General features: G+C 44.9%; 1 protein-coding gene across 2 annotated transcripts; it reads right to left on the bottom strand.

Moving 5' to 3' along the window:
* Nucleotides 1-4,259: 4,259 nt before the first annotated feature.
* Nucleotides 4,260-22,835, bottom strand: GFRA3 (GDNF family receptor alpha 3). 2 transcript variants are annotated; one of them, XM_083603672.1, is made up of 8 exons: nucleotides 22,273-22,835; nucleotides 15,170-15,448; nucleotides 13,886-13,978; nucleotides 12,724-13,051; nucleotides 11,371-11,480; nucleotides 10,556-10,690; nucleotides 8,129-8,268; nucleotides 4,260-7,664 (listed from the first exon to the last, which is right to left on the bottom strand). In XM_083603672.1, the coding sequence occupies exons 1-8, from the start codon at nucleotides 22,316-22,318 to the stop codon at nucleotides 7,524-7,526; spliced, it is 1,272 nt and encodes a 423-aa protein (XP_083459798.1). In that variant the 5' UTR covers nucleotides 22,319-22,835; the 3' UTR covers nucleotides 4,260-7,523. The 2 variants fall into 2 exon arrangements, with proteins under 2 accessions (XP_083459798.1, XP_083459797.1); XM_083603671.1 differs by lacking the exon at nucleotides 22,273-22,835 and adding an exon at nucleotides 16,836-18,343.
* Nucleotides 22,836-23,272: the final 437 nt, after the last annotated feature.

The raw sequence follows: 23,272 nt of genomic DNA, 5'->3' as shown, positions 1-23,272 counted from the left end.
AAAGCTACTGCAGAGTGCGTGGGCGCTCTTAGGTTTAAATAATTGAGAACTTCCACATTCCATAATAGGACTCTTTTGGTGGGTCAGCAGATAACTCCTTAATTGTTTATGGATCAACAGTTCACCTACGGAGCCCAAAGGATCGTCTCTGGTAGTTTTTGCTGATAGTTATCAATAATGAATAATAAAGGGGCATTAAAAAGCAAACCAATTATAGAACAATCTGCTTGTAAGTAGCTTCCGGAAGAGATTTTAAAAAAAATTAATCGGCCATCTGCCCTGCTACATAATGACCATTACCTGACCTATTTGAAAAGAAAGCCAAAATATTTCTAAATGACCATGTGACACATCATGTAGCCAGATACCATCATGCACCGCTCAGCATTAGGGATGTAAGGAGGCATGGTTTTCCTTTCTTCCCTGTATTTGTCACACGCAGCAGTGTTTCCGTTCTGCTGCAGTTTGTCTTCTGTCGAAAACTATGTTACACCTCTCACTGCGATGAAATCTTATAACTTACATAAGTTATGTTGCCATTACATTATTCCACCCCATTCATTTCAATGCAAAGGAAATGCAATGCAGATCGTTTGCAGAGTGACACCATCAACAGTCAATGCCAATCATATTCACTGGACATGAGATGAATAAATGAACACTGGCAATTTCTGCTTTCATTTCTGTTTTCATAAGAATTCTCCTTGCTCGGCATAAACTAGACAGGGAGCTGCTTCCAATCTGGGCTCATTAGAGAGTGCACTTGTATCATGAAACATGTAATTGTGAACATGCTTATATTAGATTATAGCTAAGTTTGTGTCCGAGCCTGTATCTAATTGTATTTTATTAATTTGATGTATTTATATCCTCATAAAGTCTTCACAAGGTGTCATACAATGATGAACAAATTAAGCGAAGTATTAATTCTTATTAATAAGTTGAGCAATTAAGTATTGATTTATAAAGCACTCCAAAGCAAGTATACTTTTTAAAAAGTACATTTAAAAGCATATTGGATCAATTGGATGCACAACCAAAAGCATTGAGTGACATAACAACAACAACACCCTGCCCATCTGACTGGGTTGCCCAGATACTGGGTGGGTTCCAGCATATATAAAAACGTAATAAAACTAATGTTTTAACATAAAAACTTCCCTCTACAGGGTTGCATTCAGATGTCTTTACAAAGCTTTATAGTTACTTGTCTCCTTGGCTTGGGGGTCGCATAACTCCACACCCTCCAACATTTCTCTGATGAAAATAGGGACATCCTAAGGAAAAGTAGGGCATTCTGAGATCAAATAAGAAACTGGGACGGTTTCTGTAAATCCGTGACTGTCCCTGGAAAATAAGGACACTTGGAGTGTTGGGGGTGGGGGCTTAGTGAACTTTGGTTGCTTGCTGCCTTGTATTGTCTTTGGATTATTAAGAACAATTTTAGAGAATCTAATTTCTTTCATTAAAGCATTTGCATTCTGCATTGAAGCTTTTCAAGCAACCAAGGCAGCTTATCAAGTAATAAAAACAAACAATAAAAAAATCAATCACTGAAAAGAAAAAGCAGATAAGGGAAGCACAAAAGGGAGTAATAAGTAAGCAATAAGCAATCATCCGCTAAATGCATGGGCAAATAAGACAGTTTTAATCTGGCGCCTGAAGGATATAGAATGTTTGTGCCAGGCAACTGTGGGGACTCTGACCGCAGCCCTCTTGTAGCCCCCCCTGGTCCCCAGCTGTTCAGGACTTTACAAGTTACAAAACCAACCCTTTGAATCACACCTGGACACAAGCTAAGAGCCAGCGAATATATTTTAGCACCCGTAAAATGGGTGCAGTGTAGTAGATCCCTGTTAGTAGATCCCTGTTAGCAGCCTGGTCACTGGAATCTGAGCCTACCAAAGTTTCCAAATGTTCTTCAAAGGGAAGTCCATGTGCAAACACCACAGCAATAATTCTTGCGTGTTATCAAAGTATGGAAAGTTGTGCGAAGGCTCTCTCGAAGATGAGGTGCAGCTGGCAAAGCAGTTGAAGAATGGGACTATGTGCCACAGATGCCATTTGTCACACAAAGCCATTATCACTCGCTGTTGACTTAAATAGCATTTGCCAAGCTCTACTCATCAGCACTATTTCCATCTTGTCTGGGTTTAGCTTGTTAGCCAACCTATTGTTTCAAGTGAAGGCATCTGTTCAGGACATCCACTGCTACATCTAAATTATAAGAAAAGCAGAGCTGGGTGTCATTGATATGTCAACAACACCTAGCTCCATAGCCACAGATGCCACTGCACAAAGCCAAAGTCCTCCACCTCCACTTTATGAGACCTGTGTTTTATACAGGAGTGGAACAACAGAAGCATAGTACAGTGGTACCTCGGGTTACATACACTTCATGTTACATATGCTTCAGGTTACACACTCCGCTAACCTAGAAATAGTGCTTCAGGTTAAGAACTTTGCTTCAGGATAAGAACAGAAATTGTGCGGCGGCGGCACGGCAGCAGCAGGAGGCCCCATTAGCTAAAGTGGTGCTTCAGGTTAAGAACAGCTTCAGGTTAAGAACAGACCTCCTGAACGAATTAAGTACTTAACCCGAGGTACCACTGTACAGTATATCTAATTCCCAGTCCAAATTGTCCCAAATACTAGGACTGATGGTACTGAAAGTTGCTGAGAGGTTCAGAAGAATCAACATCACACTTTCTCCTGATGTAGGTCATCTACCAGGGCAATCTGCTACCTCATGTCACCCAGAAACATCTGGAACTTAACCACCAGCAGTGGTTAAGACTTTAGCAAGGGAGGAAGAGGTTAATTAGCAGATTCCCCTCTCCAGTCAATGCAATTTGCCTTTTAAAAAACAACACAGAAAACCTGCATGTTAAAGATGCATGTCAGGTGCAGTTTGGAATGAATGTCAAGTTCTATGTTCCACTAAGTGCTTAGCAAATAAGTCACAATGAACTATCTGTAACCTGTTGGTGTTCACACTGGGGACTAACACTCTACAGACCCTTTGCTACCTAAACAGTTCCACTGGACTGCAGTGTGTGGATGCAATAGTGGTGGGGAGACTTCTTTCTTTGCAACTATCACCACCAATTATGATCTAAAGTGAGATCTAGCCTGTGTTTGATCACATTTAGAATGTGTCTTTCTCCACTTACATTCTACTAATTATCCCTGCTGCTATTACTCCAAGTTCCCTAGGGTACCAGAAAGCCATTCAAGGGTGTGTACTTAGAAGAGATCGCATCCATTATCTGGTTTATCTCATTTTTTCCACAGATCAACCAGGGCTTCAACAGGAACACATGCCGAATCAACTATAAACTCTCCCAAGGCTATGATGAAACAACCGACCTAACCTTTCCCCATCTCCAGAGGAATAGCGAACCTATGGAATAGTATCTGTTTAACAAAGTTGGCACACTGATGAACCTATTTCTTCACCAAGTTCTTAGACTGGTCTTTGTTGGCAAGTGTGATGGAAGCTTTATAGATAAAGGTTATCGCCAAAATCTTGCATCACAAGAAATTGTATTTTCACAGCATGGCCTTGAGCAAATGAGTGCCTGGTCCCTCTCCTGCACCACCAGGGCAGTTTCTGCATGTGCTGTAGAGGGAAGTGAGGGGCAGATGGAGCTTGTCAACCTGAGAAGGTAGCCAGTCTAGAAGGAAAACTCTTATCCTAAACCTTTGCTGCCTTGCGGGCTATCTTCAGAAGAAAAGGCTAAGGCGTAAACCCTACACAAATCTGGAGTGGAGTCCCTAAAAGGGCTGGATGGCATCTTGCATGCCTCCTTCTGGCAACTCCTGCAGCCAAGCTGGTGCTGAACATATTGCTCTGCTTGTCTTTGGACTACGTCTGTGAAGCCAAGAGGGGGTCGTTGTCTGGGAAGCCCAGGACCTCCATACACACCACCACGACTTGCACCCTGGGGAGGTTACTGGTGCTGCTAGCACAGCAGTTTGACTTCACCCCTGGAGGCACACTCCATTGTCTCTCGAGGCAGATGAATGTCAACACATAGAGAAGTTGAGGCTTGAGGATCAATGCTTCCTGTGTCAAGTTATATAAACACAATTGAATTCTAACACCATAGGTTGCCAGGAGAGACTAGACATATCTCTCTGGTTTGGTTCCATTTTCAAACCTCTTGTGTGAGAGCTGCCTGCACTGTGCCGTCACTAGATAGAACTGACATTTTGTGCATTTTTTTGCTGAACGTAAAGGAAAGGAACTCCCAGAGTTGTAAGATAAACTTTATTTTGGATATTATAGTCTGAACCACATTTGTAAGATATTGCAATGTACATTACAGCAGCTCTCAATGCTCCTGCTTCCTCTGTTTGCCAAGAGACCTAAATTGTATTTTGAAAACGGATAACATTTTAGAGATTTCTATTGCCCTGAAGCTTTAACAAAGGCATGAGAGTTGCTGGTGTATTCAATAGAGACAAATTACCATTGTTACTATGTTAAGTAGCAGGAAATAACGTCACAACATTGAAAAGTCAACAGAGACTCAATACTGTGTCACTTCAGCTAGATACGGAAAATGAAATTTCAGTGGAATGTACTAGAAATAAAAGCAGTTGGGGCGTGATCCAGTCCACTGCAGATCCAGCAAGCAGTTTTCCCCCTTCCTCCACTTGCCCATGTAGGAGGAGAAAGGGACCACACTTCTCTACCACAATATAGCCTCCCTCCCTCCACAGAGCAAGTATTTTATGTTGTGGAGCACAAGTAATCTATAGTGAAGTGACGGGGGGAGCGGGGCTGAAAGAGGATGGTGAGACAGGTACGTGGACCTAAGAAGGCACCCACTTACTCTAACCAGGGAGAGCAAGAAAACAAAGCTCAAGCAAGGGTTGCAAGCATGCCTGCAAGTACCTCCTATGGTTCCCATGGAAGGTCTCAGTAAATAATCCCCTTAAAAATCCAGTGCACAATTTTGCTCAATTGCTGCTTGCACTGAGCCCCCCAGTCTAAAAACATGCCCACATTTCCATGGATGCCAGGACTGGACACCCTCCCTTATATTCTGAACAGAGAGAAGGTGCAAAGAGCTTCTCTCTTTGAATGCATAAGAGGCTGAGGTTTTCCCCCCCATTGATGGCAGGGCTGTGTGCACTGTTGTGGGCCACTCCCACACCATTTTGTGGCCCTGACTCTTTTTCTGTTCTTTTAGATGTGGCAGCCATTATATATTCTGCCATGCCCCAAGGTAGCCATTTTGTGTAATTTGAACACCTCTGGAGCCATTTTATGACTGGTGCTCACAGCAGTTTTTCAAAATTTCACAAGTATGCCCTGGCCTAAAAAGGTTGGTGACCCCTGCTCTACTGGGACCAATCCCACTGCACATGGGTACTGGACCTATTGCGGACTGGGTTGTGGACTTGAAATCTTACAATAAGTATGCTTCTTAGCTGGATAAAATTGCTGAACTTTATTTTTGTAACTTGCTATGTTGTATAAGTAAGCCTGATTTGGCAACTGAACTAGAATGGAGAACAGTGTTGTGAAATGCAAACTGGCTTATGAGAAAGCATTTACAAATGAAGTTTAAGACTTCCCATGATTTTCCACTCAGGACTTGCTTACCCTAAGGAATGTCGTAAAAACATTTGCACTGTTGCGAAAGCTTTCAGCTTATATGGATACTAAGCCTGTTCCAAGGTCTGGGTTCCCACAACACTTCAGGTGCCTGGATCCAATACATATTCTGTGCCAGTATTACACTGCCAAACCCAGTATTTATTTGGTTTTTTCCTTTTCTTTTTTTAAAAAAACCAATAAGCTTTTATTGTAACCCTTTCACATTCCTTGCCTTGTTTTTCAGAAGACATGCTTTCAAAGTTATTTGTACAGCTAGAACCAGCTACAACCATTTTAAAAAGGCTAGTCATACCTCATGTTACATTTGCTTCAGGTTGCGCGTTTTCAGGTTGCGTCCCGCGGCGACCCGGAAGTACCAGAAAGGGTTACTTATGGGTTTCCCCGCGCACGCATGCACAGACGCGCAAAATGACGTCACGCGCATGTGCAGAAGCAGCAAATCGCGAACCGCGTGTGCACAGATGCGGGTTGTGTTCTTTTCAGGTTGCAAACGGGCCTCCGGAATGGATCCTGTTCGCAACCAAAGGTACCACTGTACAAGCAAATCCTTTTTTGCCTTCAGTAAAGAGCTGGAATAATAATAAACACCATTACTACTGCAGAATGGATTGGCAGGCCTTTCCAAATGATACCTCAATGTTTGAGACAAAGTCTACCAGTAAATGTACACAGAAACAAAGCCTATGCTGGTGGGTAGTACAGAGACCCCTGCACTGGGCACAAATAAGTAACTTATACCTGGATGAGAAAAACATGAAATTCACAGAGGCATTGTCGTCACTGGTTGATGTGGTAGAACATTCACAGAAAGATGGATTGTGCCCTTGTTCCCCACCCACTCCCAAATATAGGGCAGGAAACTTTGGCAACCACAACATTGTCTATTTTTCTTGGGGAGTAGGAGAGAAACAAGATGCAATACTGACTGCATCTTTCACAGCCACCAAACAGCAACACAGGGAGGTTGTAGCAGTTAGCTTGCTACCTCTTCCAAAAATTTAAGCCAGCCAACAAGGAAGTGGTGACACAATGGGGGTGTGAATTATTAATGTGTGCCTAGAAATGGACAACATTCCACTGCAGCACAAATGAACAGCAGTTTACACCACACAAATCTTTACATCTGGAATTATTACATTATGGATAAATGTCTGGTGCTACAGAATGTACAGAAACACATGTGGAGGGATGCTTGATAGCCACATATGGAAAAAAATATTTGCTCTGCAGCTCAAGGGAGAGACTTCAGTGCTCCGAGGAAACTCTGGTGGGTAAAATCTTAGTAAGCCTGCATGCAAATTCCTATGAAAGCCTAGAAGGCTCATATAATACCAGACAGGAAAGTTACTGGGATGAATACAGAAGCCCAGCCTAGCTCTGAGGTGTTAAATGTCTCATGAGTCACAACAAAGGGGCAGAAAGGGTTAAGTGCAGAGGATACAATTTAGCATCACTGTCAAGTTTTGTTTTGTATGTCTAAAGAAATGGACATGCGTACACACATGGCCCTGAACACCACCAAAAAGTAGAGAATCCAGATTTGGGGGCAGAAGCCTGAAGCCAGAAATAGCATTTCATTTGCTAGTCTAGAGGCAATGGGTGCCTTCCTCTTAAAATAAAAAATATTGGAAGGCAATAGGTCCCTAGAATCTCCAAGCTGCCTGCTTTCTTTTCCTTGTGGGCACTGGAAAGAGAACCAGCACCCCTGCTCCTTTCACAGGCAGGCCAACATTGCATAGAACAGCGAGTGAAAGTGGCAGAGTTCTAGGCAGAAGGGGGTGAGCACTGGGAAGAGGCTTGCGGTGGTCAGTGCTTCCTCTTTGGCATGAAACAATGTCCAGTTTCCCTTCTCATGGAATTACAAGTCAGGAGCAATGCCAGATGTATGATGTTATGGCGGACCAAGTAACAGAAGGAGCAGCGTGAAGGTCAAAGTGAGTGAAGAAAGATGAGCTCCAGAGTAGACAGAGTTAGGAAACGATCTTCCGTCTTGCATGAGGACCTCTGGCTGCATCTTACTTTTCTCAGCTTCCTAGAAAGGCAGAGAGAGAGAGAGAGAACTCATGACTGGATACATCTGCTGTCCGTCACAACATCTCATTTGAATCCCTCCTTTCCACACCAGCACCATTTCCACTTGCATGGTGTCCCCTGCTCTACTCAGAAGACCTGAGGACATCCCTGGGAACAAAGGTGCCAGCTTCTTTGCTCAACCTTCTCTCACAATAGAACACACTTAACTAAAGCAACCTTGTTATGCCAACCATTTGCTTTACAGGCGCATAACAACATACCTGATTCCACTTACGCTACAGATCAGGAATGGGAAACCTGTGGTCCTCCAGATGTTGCTGGACTGCAGCTGCATCGTCCCTCATTACTGGATGGATGGGAGCTTGGAGACCAGCAACTTCTGTGGGGCCACAGGTTCCCCATATCCCTGCTACGGATTCAGAAGAAGCTGGCTTTGTGTCAAACAGAAGGAACGGTTCGTACCCAACGCATTTCTGAAGTGAAAACTGTGCCATCTGTGCTGGTGGCATCTCCCTGGAAATTCAGGGAAGGTGTGAACTGCAGCTGCTCCTGAACCTCCATATTCCTCTGGTTTAAGATCATCTGAGACTGGATTGCACTTCCTGTAAAGCAGAGAACACACAGGAGATTGTGTGAGGACCTGAATGCATGTATACAGAGTCAGGTTACACATTCTGGGTCCCGGAGTCTTTGAGCGCCAGGTGTAACTAACAGGATAAATTATTGTAAGACAGCCATGCATTGGTGCCTGGAAATGGCCTGAGAGGGAGCCAGCAGACCTTTTCTGCTCAGCTTTGGCTATGCATGCATCTACTGCGGGGGGAGAGAACATCAGACCCAGGGGCCAAATGTGGCCCTCCAGGGGCCCTCCCAAACCCCATGAATCACCCTAAGCCATGCCCCCTTCCCAGGCCACACTCTCAACAGCCCTGCTCTGTGCTCTTGAGTGCTTTTCTCTGACTCAAATATGTCCTTGAACTGCACCATCGCCTCTTGCTTGCCTGAATGACAGAGAGAAGTGTTTGTGTAGTCATGTATGGAATTCTCTGACTTTTTGCATGGCTTGAATACAGCCTGCTGAACCAAGTTAGGAGCCACTTTTATTAATCCACTCATTTTTGCCCCTGGCCCCACCCACTTATTGGCATGTGTGCCCCCCCCCAAAGTTGCCTACGAGGGGATATGGCTCTTGAGCAAGAAAACACTGCAAACTCCTTGTGTACAGTTTGATTGATTTTAGTGAATCAACAAATTTTTTTAATTGATTTTTGATTGCCGAAGCATGTGGCAATTAACCCACTGCAAGTCTACTCCGCAATTTGCCACTGTGCTTTAGGTGTCATGATTTAGCTGGGCTGCTGTTTCCATGCTGTAGGGGAGCCTACAGGGAACACAGACCAGCCAATGTCTGCAGGGGCATGGCTTATCTTCCTTCCAAAGGGGAGCAGCACGTTTGGTCAAAGAAGAGCCCAAATCTTAAGGGGGTGGGGCATGAAAAACTTTTCCATAAATATAATCAACAGATAAGAAGCCGAGGCATTAAATGTTTAACAAGCAAGCTTTGGTTCTGTTTTACGTCCTCTGTGAGCTTTTATAGTCATAAAATATTTAAATCTTAGCAAGACCAAACATTTTAAGAGATGCGTTGACAATAATAGCCAGAGAGGAGGTCTTGGACAAAGTTAGGGCCAATATCTGATTTTATGCTCAAGCAGCAGGATCAATGAGCTGATGTAAAGTCCACTGGACTAGTTAGAACAAATGAATTTGTAAATGCCGGAGTGATTAATTAACAGGGGTGGGGAGCCTCTGGTCTTCCAGATGCTGTTAGATTCCAACACTTGACCAGTCAACATGGTCAATAGTCAGGAGATATAGGAGCTGTAGCCCAATAATAACTTGGAGGACTTCAAGTTTCCCATCCCTTGCTTGATGAGCAACAAGAACCCTAGAAGTACCCTAAAGGATCAGAATAAAGGACCTTTGTTTCCAAAAGAGGCTGACTAGATGCCTCTGGTAAATTTGTATGTAGGCAAGAGGCCAGTAGCTAGATGGGAAGGGGTAACTATTGCTAGACTCCATCTCCCATCAGACCCAGCCAATTTGCCCTCAGGGATGATGGGAACAACAGCTGGAAGGCCAAAGGATTCCCACCCCGGAACAAGATGTCTCTGTTTGTAGCCAACTTCTGACATACAACCTCTAATATTATGGATGTTTCTAAACAACGAATAAGTTGACAGATCTTTCTTTTATGAACTTCTCTGATCCTTTATAAAACACATTATCTTGAGCACCTTCAATGAAAAGGTGGATTTAAATTTAATATATGCATAAAATCCAGTGGCAGTGAATTCTCTGGATAGAGAAGTACTTTGTTTTGCCTGTCCTGAATCTGCTGCCAAATTAAATTAATCAGAGAAAAGTTGACTTCTAGTATTATTATGAAAAGGGGATAACAATTAATAGGGGTAGATGCACTAAATGTCTGGCATATGTTTGGATGACTTACTGATGATGATAATAATAATAATAATTTATTATTTGTACCCCGCCCATCTGGCTGGGTTTCCCCAGCCACTCTGGGCGGCTTCCATAGAAACCAAAAATACACTAAAATATCACAGATTAAAAACTTCCCTGAACAGGGCTGCCTTAAGATGTCTTCTGAATGTCAGGTAGTTATTTATCGCTTTGACATCTGATGGGAGGGCGTTCCACAGGGCAGGCGCCACTACCGAGAAGGCCCTCTGCCTGGTTCCCTGTAGCTTTGCTTCTCGCAATGAGGGAACCACCAGAAGGCCCTCGGCGCTGGACCTCAGCATCCAGGCAGAACGATGGGGGTGGAGACGCTCCTTCAGGTATACTGGGCCAAGGCCATTTACTTACTGAGGCATCTGTTGCTGGCAAAGGAGCTGAGGACTTGCTCACAGTCCTCCTTCTGATTGCCACTGTCCTTGCAGGAGCACCACAGTGTGACGTCAGTACTGGAATTGCTGGCATAATTGGGGGTCATAGGTGTACCTATTTCAAGACCGAAAAAAACAAAGAGTCAGAATTTTCCCATATGGAATACCAATGAGTCAAAAGATACAGACCCACCAGTCTAGCATGCTTTCCATAACCCCAGAATGTGCTATCTCAATCTGCTCAATTCAACATCCTGCCAATCTCAAACTCTTTCTAAGGATTTCTGATGTGAAGTCGCTCTGTGCTCCAGATTGGCGGGAGGGAAAGGTATAAAAATATACCTAATTTTAAAAATTGTAATTAACTAAAGCATAACCACACTGTTGCTGTGGTCAGCCAAATGCTTCATAGGCAGGGCATGAAGGGGATAGTAATCCTGTTTCTGGCATCAGTATATCAAAATCAGAGGTGTAGTGCTTCTAGACATGGATACTCCATTTCGTTACCATGGCTAATAACCACCTAACATAAGAAACTGATGGTTAATGTTCCTCCTCCAACTTCAGAGTGAACGTGAAAGTGGAATAGTATTCAGCTATAAGGGGAAGGAAGATGGACCAAGTCTTCAGAAGAGGGAGTTTCCTACAGCTCAGAGAAGCTTACGCTCCTTTCTCACTCTCTGTTCCATAGACCGGGAAGGCAGGACCTTACATTGCACACACACACACCCATGTATGTCTAATGGTATAACCCTCATCAAGCTCCCAGTGAATTCCTCTGGGCCCAGCACATACCAACCATCCCCATGTAAGCCTCCAGGCATGCAGCATGGTTGTGCGGAGAGCAGCCATCTGAAGATGTGCCTGAAGGCTTGCATTGCTCTTGGAAGTCTGCCAGCCGGGATCTGGTGGAAGATAACAACTATCAGAACGAGGGCTTTCTTTACCACCACAGAGATTGCTTTATTCATTTGTCCTGTAGTTTATAAACCAAAGTCACTTTTTATGCAAAGCCAAGCAACATCATAGATCTTCATCTTAAAAGTAATACAGTGGTACCTCAGGTTACATACGCTTCAGGTTACAGACTCCACTAACCCAGAAATAGTGCTTCAGGTTAAGAACTTTGCTTCAGGATGAGAACAGAAATTGTGCTCTGGCGGCGTGGCGGCAGCCGGAGGCCCCATTAGCTAAAGTGGCGCTTCAGGTTAAGAACAGTTTCAGGTTAAGTACAGACCTCCAGAACGAATTAAGTTCTTAACCTGAGGTACCACTGTAGCTAAATTAGGAATGGGCAACTGATGGCTCATGTCTTACATGGCCCCTGAAGCAGTGTTTTCTGGCAACTGGCGGCTTAACCAAAAATACTTTATAGAACAGACATATTAGTCCTACATCTCTCACATGTTTAATGTAATATACAAATGTACAAGGGGACCGGGTGGCGCTGTGGTCTAAACTACTGAGCCTCTTGAGTTTGCTGATTGGAAGGTCAGTGGTTCGAATCCACACAATGGGGTGAGCTCCTGTTGCTCTGTCCCAACTTCTGCCAACCTAGCAATTCAAAAGCCCACCACTGTAAGTAGATAAATAGGTACCGCTGTGGCAGGAAGGTAAATGGTTTAGTCATGCTGGCCACATGACCTGGAAAGCTGTCTGTGGACAAACACTGGCTCCCTCGGCCTGAAGCGAGATGAGCGGCACACCCCATAGTTGCCTTTGACTGAACTTAACTGTCCAGGGATCCTTTACCTTTTATAAACATACATATTGAGCATATGCTCTCCTTAAGAGCAAAGTCCTTCTTACTAGATGGTCTCCAATTTTATTATGAAACTGACCACCTCTGGCTCACAGACATCTGTCTGGAGAATAAAGTGGCTCTCAAGTATGTAGAAATTGTCCATCCCTGATTTAGGTGATGCTTTTCCTGATCTGCTGTTTCAAAAACATAAGATTGCATTTTAAAATTAAAATGTGTATAGACTGGGACTATCTAAATTGTTAGGCATTATGGAAACATATAGTTTTATTTCCTTCTTTTACTGTATCAAGTGTACAATCCGCCTGAGGATCCAGTTACTTGTGCCTCATACAACTAATAGCTTACTATGGCGGCCACCCCAATGCCCTTGGTGCCAGACCTACTTGCAGATATTGTCCTTCAGACAGGAGTCCAACAGGACGAGGCAGTTTGGCTTGCTGCTGCTGCTGCTCTGGAAAGAGCACTCCGGGACAATGGTATTCCAGCGCCGCTCACCACAGACCTCATCTTGACAAGGGCAGAAGAGAAGGCTCTTGGTGAAATCCGCGCTGATCCTCTCAAAGAAGTGTCTCAGGTGTCGGTGGCATCTGCGCCGATCACAGGTGGTCTCTGTGCTGCAGGTCTGGGCATAGAGTGAGCGCAGACGCATGCACTTGTGGTTCAAGTGGCAAACGTTTGTGGCATGCAGGCAGGGATTTGTCCTATCCATAGCTATATGGGAGCCAACAAAAGTCACAGAAAGACAAGAATATGTAGTGGGTTCCAGAGATTATTTCCATGAAGATGTGGATTAAACACGAAGAAAATGTAGTCGAAGCAATTTCCAATATCACTTTGCAATTCAGAAATTCATTTATTTACACCTGCTTCCTTTTCCTTCATAGTTTGCCCTGTGTGAAGCTTTAGATTATAGACTCCTTGGAGTAGGCACTTGTCCTTCTGTGCTCTGAAAAGCACCATGCACACTGGTGTTGCTGCCCTGGGTAATCTACCCAGATACTCTGTGCAGCATCAGAGTAGACTTGAAGGCTGGGGGAAGCAATCACTTGGATGGGTTCTACCCTTATGCAGAACCTCATTTGGGAAGATTTTATACTAGGCCAAAGTTTTGGTGGGTGGCGCACTCCTATTCTCTGTGTACACACATCAAAAGGTGTGATACCTTCTACATACCCAGTGAGTTTTATTTTGGCTGCTACTGCTGTTACCTCTCAGAAGATTCCTCTCAGACTAAAACTTTTTTTCTGTGGAAAATTTACCTCACAGGACTACTTTATCTTTGAGAGTCTTATACTTTCTGCTTTCTGTTACATTATAATAGCAGTTATTTCTGCCTTTCAGATTTGAGTTTGTGTTTTATTTTTGGTCTATGCTGATATCCCTCACCTCTAGACCATATGTTTACCCTGGCATCCTAGCATTAGTCTGCTTGACGCTACCTTTAAATTGCTTATAAAACATTTCCTTTCTCCCTAAAAAAACTCAGTTGTAGTATGTAGGTCCTGAGGAAAAGAAAAGACAACCAAATGTTAGTATAGGTTCTACCTGAAATCCTAGTTGACAGTTTGTTGTAATTGGTCTTTGAAGAGTCTTCATTGTCTGCATCTTCATAGGGTGACACCTCTAAATGAAAGTCATCTGTGCAAAATAAATTTATTTACTTAGGAGTCACACTATAAGTTATGTGTGTAATGAATAAAACAGAAAATCACAAAATATGAACTCTTAAAAAAAGGTAACCAAGGCAGCAGAATGCAACTCTAAACATATCCATTTACATAAAAGCACAAGAGCAATACAAAGCTAAAACACATGTCAATCTAGCACAGATTAAAATTCTTTCAGAGCTAAATTAAAAACAATGATACAGCATTAAAAATAATTTCATAAAAAACTGGGTGAATTGAAAACTATTTGCCTGGTACCAACATTTATTAATGTAGGTGCAAGGAAAACTTTGGAAAACCAATAAAAATAATTGGCAAAAAAGGGAAAATGCCCCAAGGGACAGCATGCCCTGTTCAGGGAAGTTTTTAATGTTTGAAGTTTTATTCTGTTTTTAATGTTCTGTTGAAAGCCATCCAGACTGGCTGGGGAAACCCAACCAGATGGGCAGGGTAGAAATAATAAATTGTTGTTGTTGATGATGTTGTTATGCCGTAAAGGAGAGGCCACAACAGAGAAGGCCCTCCACCTTCAGCGTGAGAGAGCACTTGCAGGCAGCTGCATGTGGAAAAAAAGTCTATCTACATGTTCCCAGTTGGCTCCTTAATGCGGGGGCCGGGGCACATAAAACTAAGCAGGAAATGCTTAAGATTTTAATTAACAGAAAGAGAAGAACCACACCTTAATATCCTGCTCAGTCTAAAAAACAATTATGAGGGATCTTTTTTGATTTTGACATCTATTTTAGAATATTGTCAATGTAAATATTCAAATATATATGTTTTTATTCTTTTTGTAAACCATCGTGGAAAATAAAATTTCAAGGTAGCAAAAATAAAGCAATGGGTTTCTAATAGCTTTCTATTCTTTGGGAGGAGCCATAGCAGAAGATCCAAAAATCAACCCCCAGCATCTCTGGTTAAAAAGAATTTCAAGAAACAAGGCTAGATGTAGGAAGACTGAGACCCTGGGGAGACGCTTTCTAGTCAGCCAGACAATTGCTAGTCTTGACTTGGTGCAAATATTTTTGTTTTGTTTTTGCAATCAGGTCCAAGGGTCTTCTCCCAGATATTCAGGTATTGCTCTGGAGTGGGGCACACAATTCTTATCCTCCCGCCACCAGTGATAATACAAAATGAAGAGTGAGCAAAGCTTCTATCTCACCAAAATGAACAGTCCAGTAGATGCGCAGGCACAGCTGCTCCAACTTTCGTGTGCGCCGGTGACACTTGCATTCCTGAAAATAACTGTTTCTTACAAATGTTCCTGCCGCGAAGCATCTGTTCCTGGTTTCTTGGTCAGGGAGGAAACTGCTCTTGGGAAAAGACTGGGAACAGTTTTGCAAGGTCTGATAAGCGGCGCTGCAGGCAGGCTCAGCCAAGCAAAGGGTCTCTGCTGTTATACAGGTGTGCGGCTGATCAAGAGAGAGAACAAGGAGGCCTCCTGTTCAAGTAGAGAGAGTGTGTGTTATCATTTCATAAATTCACATACTGCAGCCACTTTCTCATCCCTTCAAGGGCACAAGCATAAGCTCCTGCTTTTTGCTGAATTAAGCAATCTGGAATGTTTATACTGCCACAATCACTAATGTGAATTAGCACACATGTATGCTTTGCCTATCCTGTTGTTCATATTATCAAGGTGTGTGGGGGGGGGAGATGTGTGGGATTCAAGTAACAAGTCCTACTGGAGGAAGCAAAGACAAGGACTCCAGCTAGTGCAACAGGACTTCCCTCACTGTCCCCCCCATTGGCTTTTTTTGGGGGGGAGGTGAGTTCAGTCAGAGCTGTAACTACGGGGAGGGGGGTAGTCTTTCTCTTGCCCTATGTTAAGCCTCCAGAGGACTCCCACTGAGGCTCCGTGTGTGTGTGTGTGTGTGTGTGTGTGTGTGTGTGTGTGTAAATATAGGGGTGGGGGTGTGCCAAACTGGGTCTTTGACCTGGGTGAAATAAAGCCTAGTTTCGTCCCCGATTTGGAAGAAGTCTCAAAACAGTGTAAAGCGGGAAGAGAAAGGGTGTTGTTCCATCTGGCAAGCTGAAAACCTTGTTCTGACAAAACAAACGCCATAGTGCTACACTTAATTCCTCCCATTGCTATAGTATGGTTTTTATTTTGATATTCCAACGGATGTGTATGAGAGTTCTTTTTACAAATCTACATTTATCTACCTCTTGCTGTTGGCAATTAATAATTGCTAGCATGTAAAGATCACCACTCCTTGCATTAAATGCTTTTTAGAAGAAAGGAAGATCTCCACACTTTAATCTATTCTTCTGACATAAAATCAAGAGTTTCTAAAGCCTTTTTTAAAAAAAGCAGCAGTGTCCAGTTGGGCAGGATTATACTTTGGTGCTGAATTTTGGTGGAAATCTACATTTTGGTGAAATAGATGGGCCCAGTCTTTGACAGCAGTGCTGTTTGAACCTCCAGTCCACTTCAGCAATTTGGCACCAGCTCCAGACTCACGTCCTGATACTTACATAAGTGACAGAAATGACAGCTACAGACAGACTTCCTGGTATCACGTTTGGCATCTTACTATAAACACTAATAAATAGACTCATTTCAGGTCCAACCAGTTACTGCAGTGGTTTCTATATTTGAATGTGAGCCAAATGGAGAACAGCGCAGACTGAACCATGCTTGAAGGGCAGATGTTCTTGTCCTTGAAAAATGACAGTTGCAGAAATGAAACGCTCCTCAAATTTCTATCACATACAACACGGGTGGGGGAACTCAGGCCCAGGGTCCAAATGTGGCCCACTAGATCTATCTGGCCCTTGGGGCTCCCTTGAGGTCTGAACTCCTCTAGCTTGGCCTTATCCCTCACCAGCCTTGCTCGGTGCTCTCCTCAAGTGCTTTTGTCTGTCTGGAATGTGTCCTTGGATTGTGATAAAGCTTCTTCCTTGCCTGGATGGAAAATGGAAAGATACGTGCGCATGAGGGCCTTTAGAAATCTCTGGCATGTGTGTGGCTGGGAATGGAGCTTTCGGTAGAAAAATAAGAGCCCCATCCACTTTTGTCTCCGGCTTTTCCCACCCCTCTCAGGTGTGTCATGAGGGAATGTGGCCCTCAAACTGAAAAGGTTCCCCACCCCAACATAGAAATATGGCCCCATTCTAAAACACTCATATTCCTGTCCACCATCTCTCATTTCCCCCAGTGTGCTTTTGATTTACATTCAGTGTTTCTCTTCGCATATTGATTTTCAATTTTTATTATGGCTTGGTTAACATCTATTGAATCCCAAGCATTCTTACTATACACTTAACAACAGACTTTATGAAATTCAGACAGATCACTTCCACAGCATACACTTAAAGCACATGGGCTTCCCACATAGAACTGTGAGAATTGTGACTCTGTGATGGGTAGATAACAGTTTCCAGGATTTTTTAGAGAGCCATGTGCTTTAGATGTATTTTAAATGTATGGCAGGGATTTGACTATAGAGCATCCCACAGAGATATGCAGGGGAAAGGGAGCAACTGTCTTACAAAGTATAGCTGCTGCAACCATCTTCCATGTCTCTCCCACCACCACACCTCGTATGGCAGGAGGAACACAACCATCTGCAGGGATACCACAACCATTCGTGTAGGGAAGGGAGGAAGGGCCAGGCAACTGTCTAATCAGGGCAATCACAGCCCACAATCCAAAGAGCAGCCAGGTGGATGGAAGTGTTGTGCCAGTGATAGGCTTACCCCTGGGTGTGGGGGAGCACTACCAACCACCAACCTTGTCCTACCTGGGCAGGAAGTCCCCTAAACCTTGGGGATGGGAGTACAAACAACAGGAGTACAGCCCACTACAGAAACAGAAGCTGGCTGCAAATGAGACATGCACCAGGGAGGAGATGCAGAAGTAGAGGAAGGGAAGTGGGGCCAGGATGGATAGCTGGCTGCCTAGGGAAAAAAGAGAAATAACAAGCAACAAGGGGTCAGGCAACAGGTCCTCTTTGCCCAGTGTGCCCAACAAGGACTGCAAAGGAGCTTCCAACACCAGCTGCTGGTGCACAACCAGTTTCAGCTATAGCACTCTCTGAAGCTGAAGTGGGACAGTTGTTCTACTGCAGGGTTGGCTCCTCACCTGTCATCTGGTGCCCAAGGCCCACAGCAGCTCTAATGAACCTTTGCAGTCTGGCATTAAGCGTAATGTCTTGGATATGACAATGCTCGGCCTAGATCCTCTGTTGCTGCCTGGAATTTTAGGGTGCCACTTGCAGAAGCAAGGATGCAAGGAGGTAATGAGCGCCAGCACAGATCACACTTTCTGGATCAATTAAGCCCAGGGGAACAGCTCAAAGGCAGGTAAGCAGATGAACTGGGGCAGGCATGGCCAAACTTAGCCCTCCAGATGTTTTGGGACTACAACTCCCATCATCCCTAGCTAACAGTGGGAATTGTAGTCCCAAAACATTTGGAGGGCCAAGTTTGGTCATGCATGAACTAGGGGTTTAAACCACAAAAAAGAAACTGAGCAGTTTCTCTAGAGAAAATAATAACCTTCACCATTTTTACATGGTGATTAAAATGCTACATGCTGCTAACTACCATACTGTTTACCAATGCCCTGTGAGATGCAAAAGGGAGAAGCAAGGGATATAGGGTCATTAGCTATGATGTTCTGCATAATTTCAATAGAGAAGTAAATGCTGACAGATATAATGCCACCAAATGCTGTTTCAATACACACAGAAAGTCAGTGATATAGCAGATGGGTAGTGCTAAACATCACATTTCACTACTAAATTACTCTTTATTACTCAATCAAGAATATTATCCATGCTGGCTATATACTACCTCCAGAATCAGATTCCCTCTGAATACCAGTTAAAGGGGAACAACATCAGGAGAGTGCTGTTGTGTTCATGTGCTACTAGCGGAGTTGCCAGAGACAGCTGGCTTGTAGATATGGGAAATGAGATGCTAGACTAGATGTACTTTCAATCTGATCTATCAGGACTCTTATTGTGTTTCTTACCGCTTGTGATGGATACTGATTCAACATCTCTCAGTACAGGTGGTCACACATATCTCCCAGGTCATTAAAAGTAGCCAGTGGTAATAAGGTAAAGGTAAAGGACCCCTGACAGTTAAGTCCATTCGCGAACGACTCTGGGGTTGTGGCGCTCATCTCGCTTTACTGGCCAAGGGAGCTCACGTTTGTCCACAGACAGTTTTCCAGGTCATGTGGCCAGGATGACTAAGCAACTTCTGGTGAAACCAGAGCAGCGCATGGAAACGCTGTTTACCTTCCCGCTGGAGCAGTACCTATTTATCTACTTGCAATATAGGAGCCTGCATTCGCTCCATAGGACGCACACACATTTCCCCTTCATTTTTGGAGGGGAAAAAGTGTGTCCTATAGAGCGAAAAATACGGTATTTATCTACTTGCACTTTGTCGTATTTTTGAACTGCTAGGTTGGCAGGAGCTCGGACTGAGCAACGGGAATCTCCGTCGTGGGGATTCGAACCGCCAACCTTCCAATCGGCAAGCCCTAGGCTCAGTGCTTTAGACCACAGTGCCACCCGCATCCAGCCAGTGGTACAGCCAGTGGTATATCTATCTAAAATTAATATAATCGTCATTGTGTTATGTTTCTAGATTAAAGTTTGTGAACCAATTCTGTGGGGGATCCAAGGAAGGAAATTTGGTTTCCCTGCAAGTGAACAATGCATGTGGTTCCATAAAGGCTGACCCTACTCCTGTTTACCAAGCAGTATATTTTCATTTACTTGTTAAATTTCTTTATTGCCCTTCATCTGAGGATCACAGAGTGGTTTACAATATAAAAAACAAAAATGCATAACATAGTAAAACAAAAATAATAAACACCCATAAACACACACAGTTTAAAAGGCCATAGGTTGTTTAATAAGCCAAAGGCCTGAGAGAAAAGGAATGTTTTTGCCTGGCATCTAAAGATATGCAAGAAAGCACCAGGTGAGCCTCCCTGGAGAGAGCATCTCACAAGCAGGGAGCCACCACAGAAAGGGCTCATTGTATCCTTTCTGTTGAGTAAATGTGCATAGGATTGTAGCCTTAAAACTCAATATTGCCTTATCCCAAAGGTAAGAGTTCAATTCTACCACGCAAACTAAAGATGAATACAAGTTTCAAAAATAAAAGAAGTCTTCATATTAGTTTAGTCTGGAATGAGTCACTTGTGAATTATGTTAATACAGGTAGAAAGCAGAATAGTGTTTTCATGTTTGACAAAGCATTTCGACTCACTCCCATGCAATCTGTGCATGTGTTAATGTTGTTAATGCAGGAAAGTGAGCAGATTAGAGCTATTCTAACCAAAGTATGTTTTATATTTTCAGATCACAGATACAGTAAACACAACAGCCCTTTCTGTGATATTTTCATTCATGATACAAAAAACCCCACCCCATTACCAGTATTTCCCTAGTTTACAATGTCCTGTTCCAGGTGACACAAGGACAGAGCAGCTGACAGTTAACCATGGACAGTACTGGACTCAGTTTGGTATTAGTTGCATGTTCAAACCCAGGGGCAGGTTAAGAAGCAAGGTCAAAGGCAACCTGAAGTCAAAATGTGAGATGTGGGGGAGGTCTCGAATTGAAGAGCTAGGTAGACAGGGATGCGGTCATCAGGGCAGTGGAGCAAATTTATGGCTACAGCACTCTGTGCCGTGAACGGAATGATTTTTAGTCTGAGCACAGCAGCAGGGCATCTGGGTTGCCTGAGGATTTGGTCTACTCGTGAATACTGTAGCTTTTTTCACACAAGTATCACTTTACTCTGGTGTAGTGCTTGTTCCTCAGGCTTGCACTCCAGTGCCTAAGCCTGCACTTTTAGATGCCTGTGCTCCCTAGGACTCAGTGGCTGTCCCACATCCCCCAGCACCTCGCTGCCCCATGGCATGAGCTGCTTTGGAGAGCTCTAGGTCATCCTTGGAAGATTCCACCCGCAGCAGCATGACATATAATGCCATGTTAAAATTCACATCAGATGGAATGTGCATTTCATTTTAAAATAGTCCTCTTCATCTTTCCTTCCTGCATTAGCAACCCAAGAGCTGTCCATGTTTGATTAGACCTTTCTATGTTATATTAGACCAAGGATCCATCTAACAGTACTCTGTATCAAACAAATCTGTCTGGGAAGCTCACAGAGCTAGACAGAGATAGCTGTCCCCTGATGTTGCCCCTGACAAGTGTGAAACGCAATTTAAAAACCAATATAGCCAGTGTAGGATATGCAAATTAAATGCAGACCATACATATGCATATATTTAAAATATATATAAATGTCATGTGAAAAACCCTTCTGATCGTATTCCACAATCGGAATATACACAGATCTAATTTCGGGCCAATTTATAAGCACACGACCCCATTGAGCAGGCGAGTTGTACATTGCAAACTGCTCCTACAGCGCGCGGCGGAGCGGCTCTAACTCTCTGGCTGAGGAAAGGGTCACAGCCCTTCTCTGGCCGGCAAACGGCTTGGCAGACACTTGCCGAAAGTTTCTCCGACAGAGAAAGCAGCCTGGCACTCGAAATGGAAATCTGCGATCAAATCTTTATTCCCGCAAATCAGCTACCCCGTAAGCAACAGGCACTTTCTCCCCTCCGTTAGCAAGCGGCGGAATAGGGGCTGCGCTGTTCCTCCGTAGCCTATTCTATGGCCGTACATCCCTCTTTCCTTTCTCTCCCAGCACCCATCAATAGCGCCATCGGGGATCTGCCTGGCCTGAACACACCCAAAGTGATTAGCAAACAGGGTGGTCAGGCAGTCCTCCCCGTCGCCGCCTGCAAATCCGAGACGCCGAGCGCGCGCTGGATTAGAAACCTGGACTACTGTCCAGACACCGCCCCGCTGAGAGAGACACGCGCAGCCCGATCCTGAGCGGGCTTACATGGAAGCAAAGTCCGCTCAGGGGGCTCGCCTCCCAGCAAGACGGGCATAAGATGCCAGACCCTCTTTGCCTTGAGACAGGAAAAAAACAACAACACAGAGAAAGAATGGTCCTATCAGAGACAGCGGGCGCAAAACAAAAGCTAAAAGGCGCGGATGGACGCATAACTTCTCCCTTGACCCGCCCCAGAGCGCCCGATTCTCTATGCCCGCAACCCAGTCCCGCACGACGGCGAGGGGAGCCAAGCAAGCCCCCCATGAACGGAGATGGGGTCGGATGGGGTAGGGTAGAAAACATACAGCAGATCCAACACCGCCTTTTCCCCGCACCGGACCCCTTTCTCAACGGCGCCCGCCCCCCACGACGCCCCATTACCGGTTCGGGAGAGCAGCAGCAGCCCCAGCAGCAAAGGGAGGCCCATGGCGGAGGGAAGCGCAGCAGGCGCAGCACGCGCGGTCACTCCACTCCGAGCCGGTCTTGCGAGGGAAGGGCTCACATGCTCCGCTAGTTCAGCGGGGACTGGGCAGCCTCGCGTGGCCACCTGCTGCCAGCCTGCCCTCGTCGTCCCGCCTTCGCGGGGACTCGCCTTCTCAGCTCGCGCTGGGCAGGTGCGCGCGCGGCGCTACAGCGGGAGGCGGGAACTCGCCGCCGGCGCGCGAGGGGAGGGGAGGGGCGCAGGAGTAGCGCCCTGGCGGAGAGCGGCAGGAATGGCCCGCCTCGCGCTAGGGCGCTTTCTCTCTCTGGGTGGGGTAGCGGTATGGATTGGGACGGGGTCAGCCCCGTCGCGGCCTTGGGGTTTGGTTTTTGGCGCTGGGAGGTCGCTTCCCCTCACACAAGGAGGCGGAGCGGCCCCTGTTGCCTTTGAATTTTGTGAGCTGTGGAACCTCGTCCGGAAAAGCAGGGAGGACGGGTCTATTTTTTTTATTATTGCCAGGACCGAAAACGCCGCCCGGGAAAACGGGCGTGTCGCCTTCGCTTTTGTCGCCGCTCAGGCGTTCTTCTGGCGCGCGCACATTTCCTCGCGCCGTGTTGCTCTCGCGCTCGTGAGGGGTGCAAACAAATAAACGAGCTCTCAAACAACACTGTTTGAACTGTTTGCAAATATTGCTCATGCGGCACGCCATTTTAAAACATAAAGGAAGCATATAAATTTCACCCAGTCTTCCTTCAACACTTCAGTTAAATCTGAGAGGAGGGAGGGAGCAGATTTAGCACACAGCGTTATTGGTCCATCTAGACCCAGTGTGGCTGCAGCTCTCCGGGTTTTCAGACAGGGGTCTTGGCCAGTCTTGCCTCTGCTGGAGGTGACAGTGATTTTTGCATGTTAAACTTGCTCTGGACCAGTACTACTGCTTAAGGCCCCGCCTGAAGCTGG

This window comes from Podarcis filfolensis (assembly GCF_964270895.1).
Source record: "Podarcis filfolensis genome assembly, chromosome: 2".
Lineage (NCBI taxonomy): Eukaryota > Metazoa > Chordata > Lepidosauria > Squamata > Lacertidae > Podarcis > Podarcis filfolensis.
Note: the sequence above shows the minus strand (reverse complement) of the source record. Positions and strands in the feature narration are given on the sequence as shown.

Excerpts from the sequence above, each read along its gene's own strand:
- GFRA3 (XM_083603671.1), bottom strand. The coding sequence starts at position 16,971 with ATGCCAGAGATTTCTAAAGGCCCTCATGCGCACGTATCTTTCCATTTT. Across the intron at positions 10,691-11,370 it reads GGCTTACATGGGGATGGTTG|GTACACCTATGACCCCCAAT; the intron begins GTATGTGCTGGG and ends GTCTTGAAATAG. Across the intron at positions 7,665-8,128 it reads TCACTTCAGAAATGCGTTGG|GAAGCTGAGAAAAGTAAGAT; the intron begins GTACGAACCGTT and ends CTGCCTTTCTAG.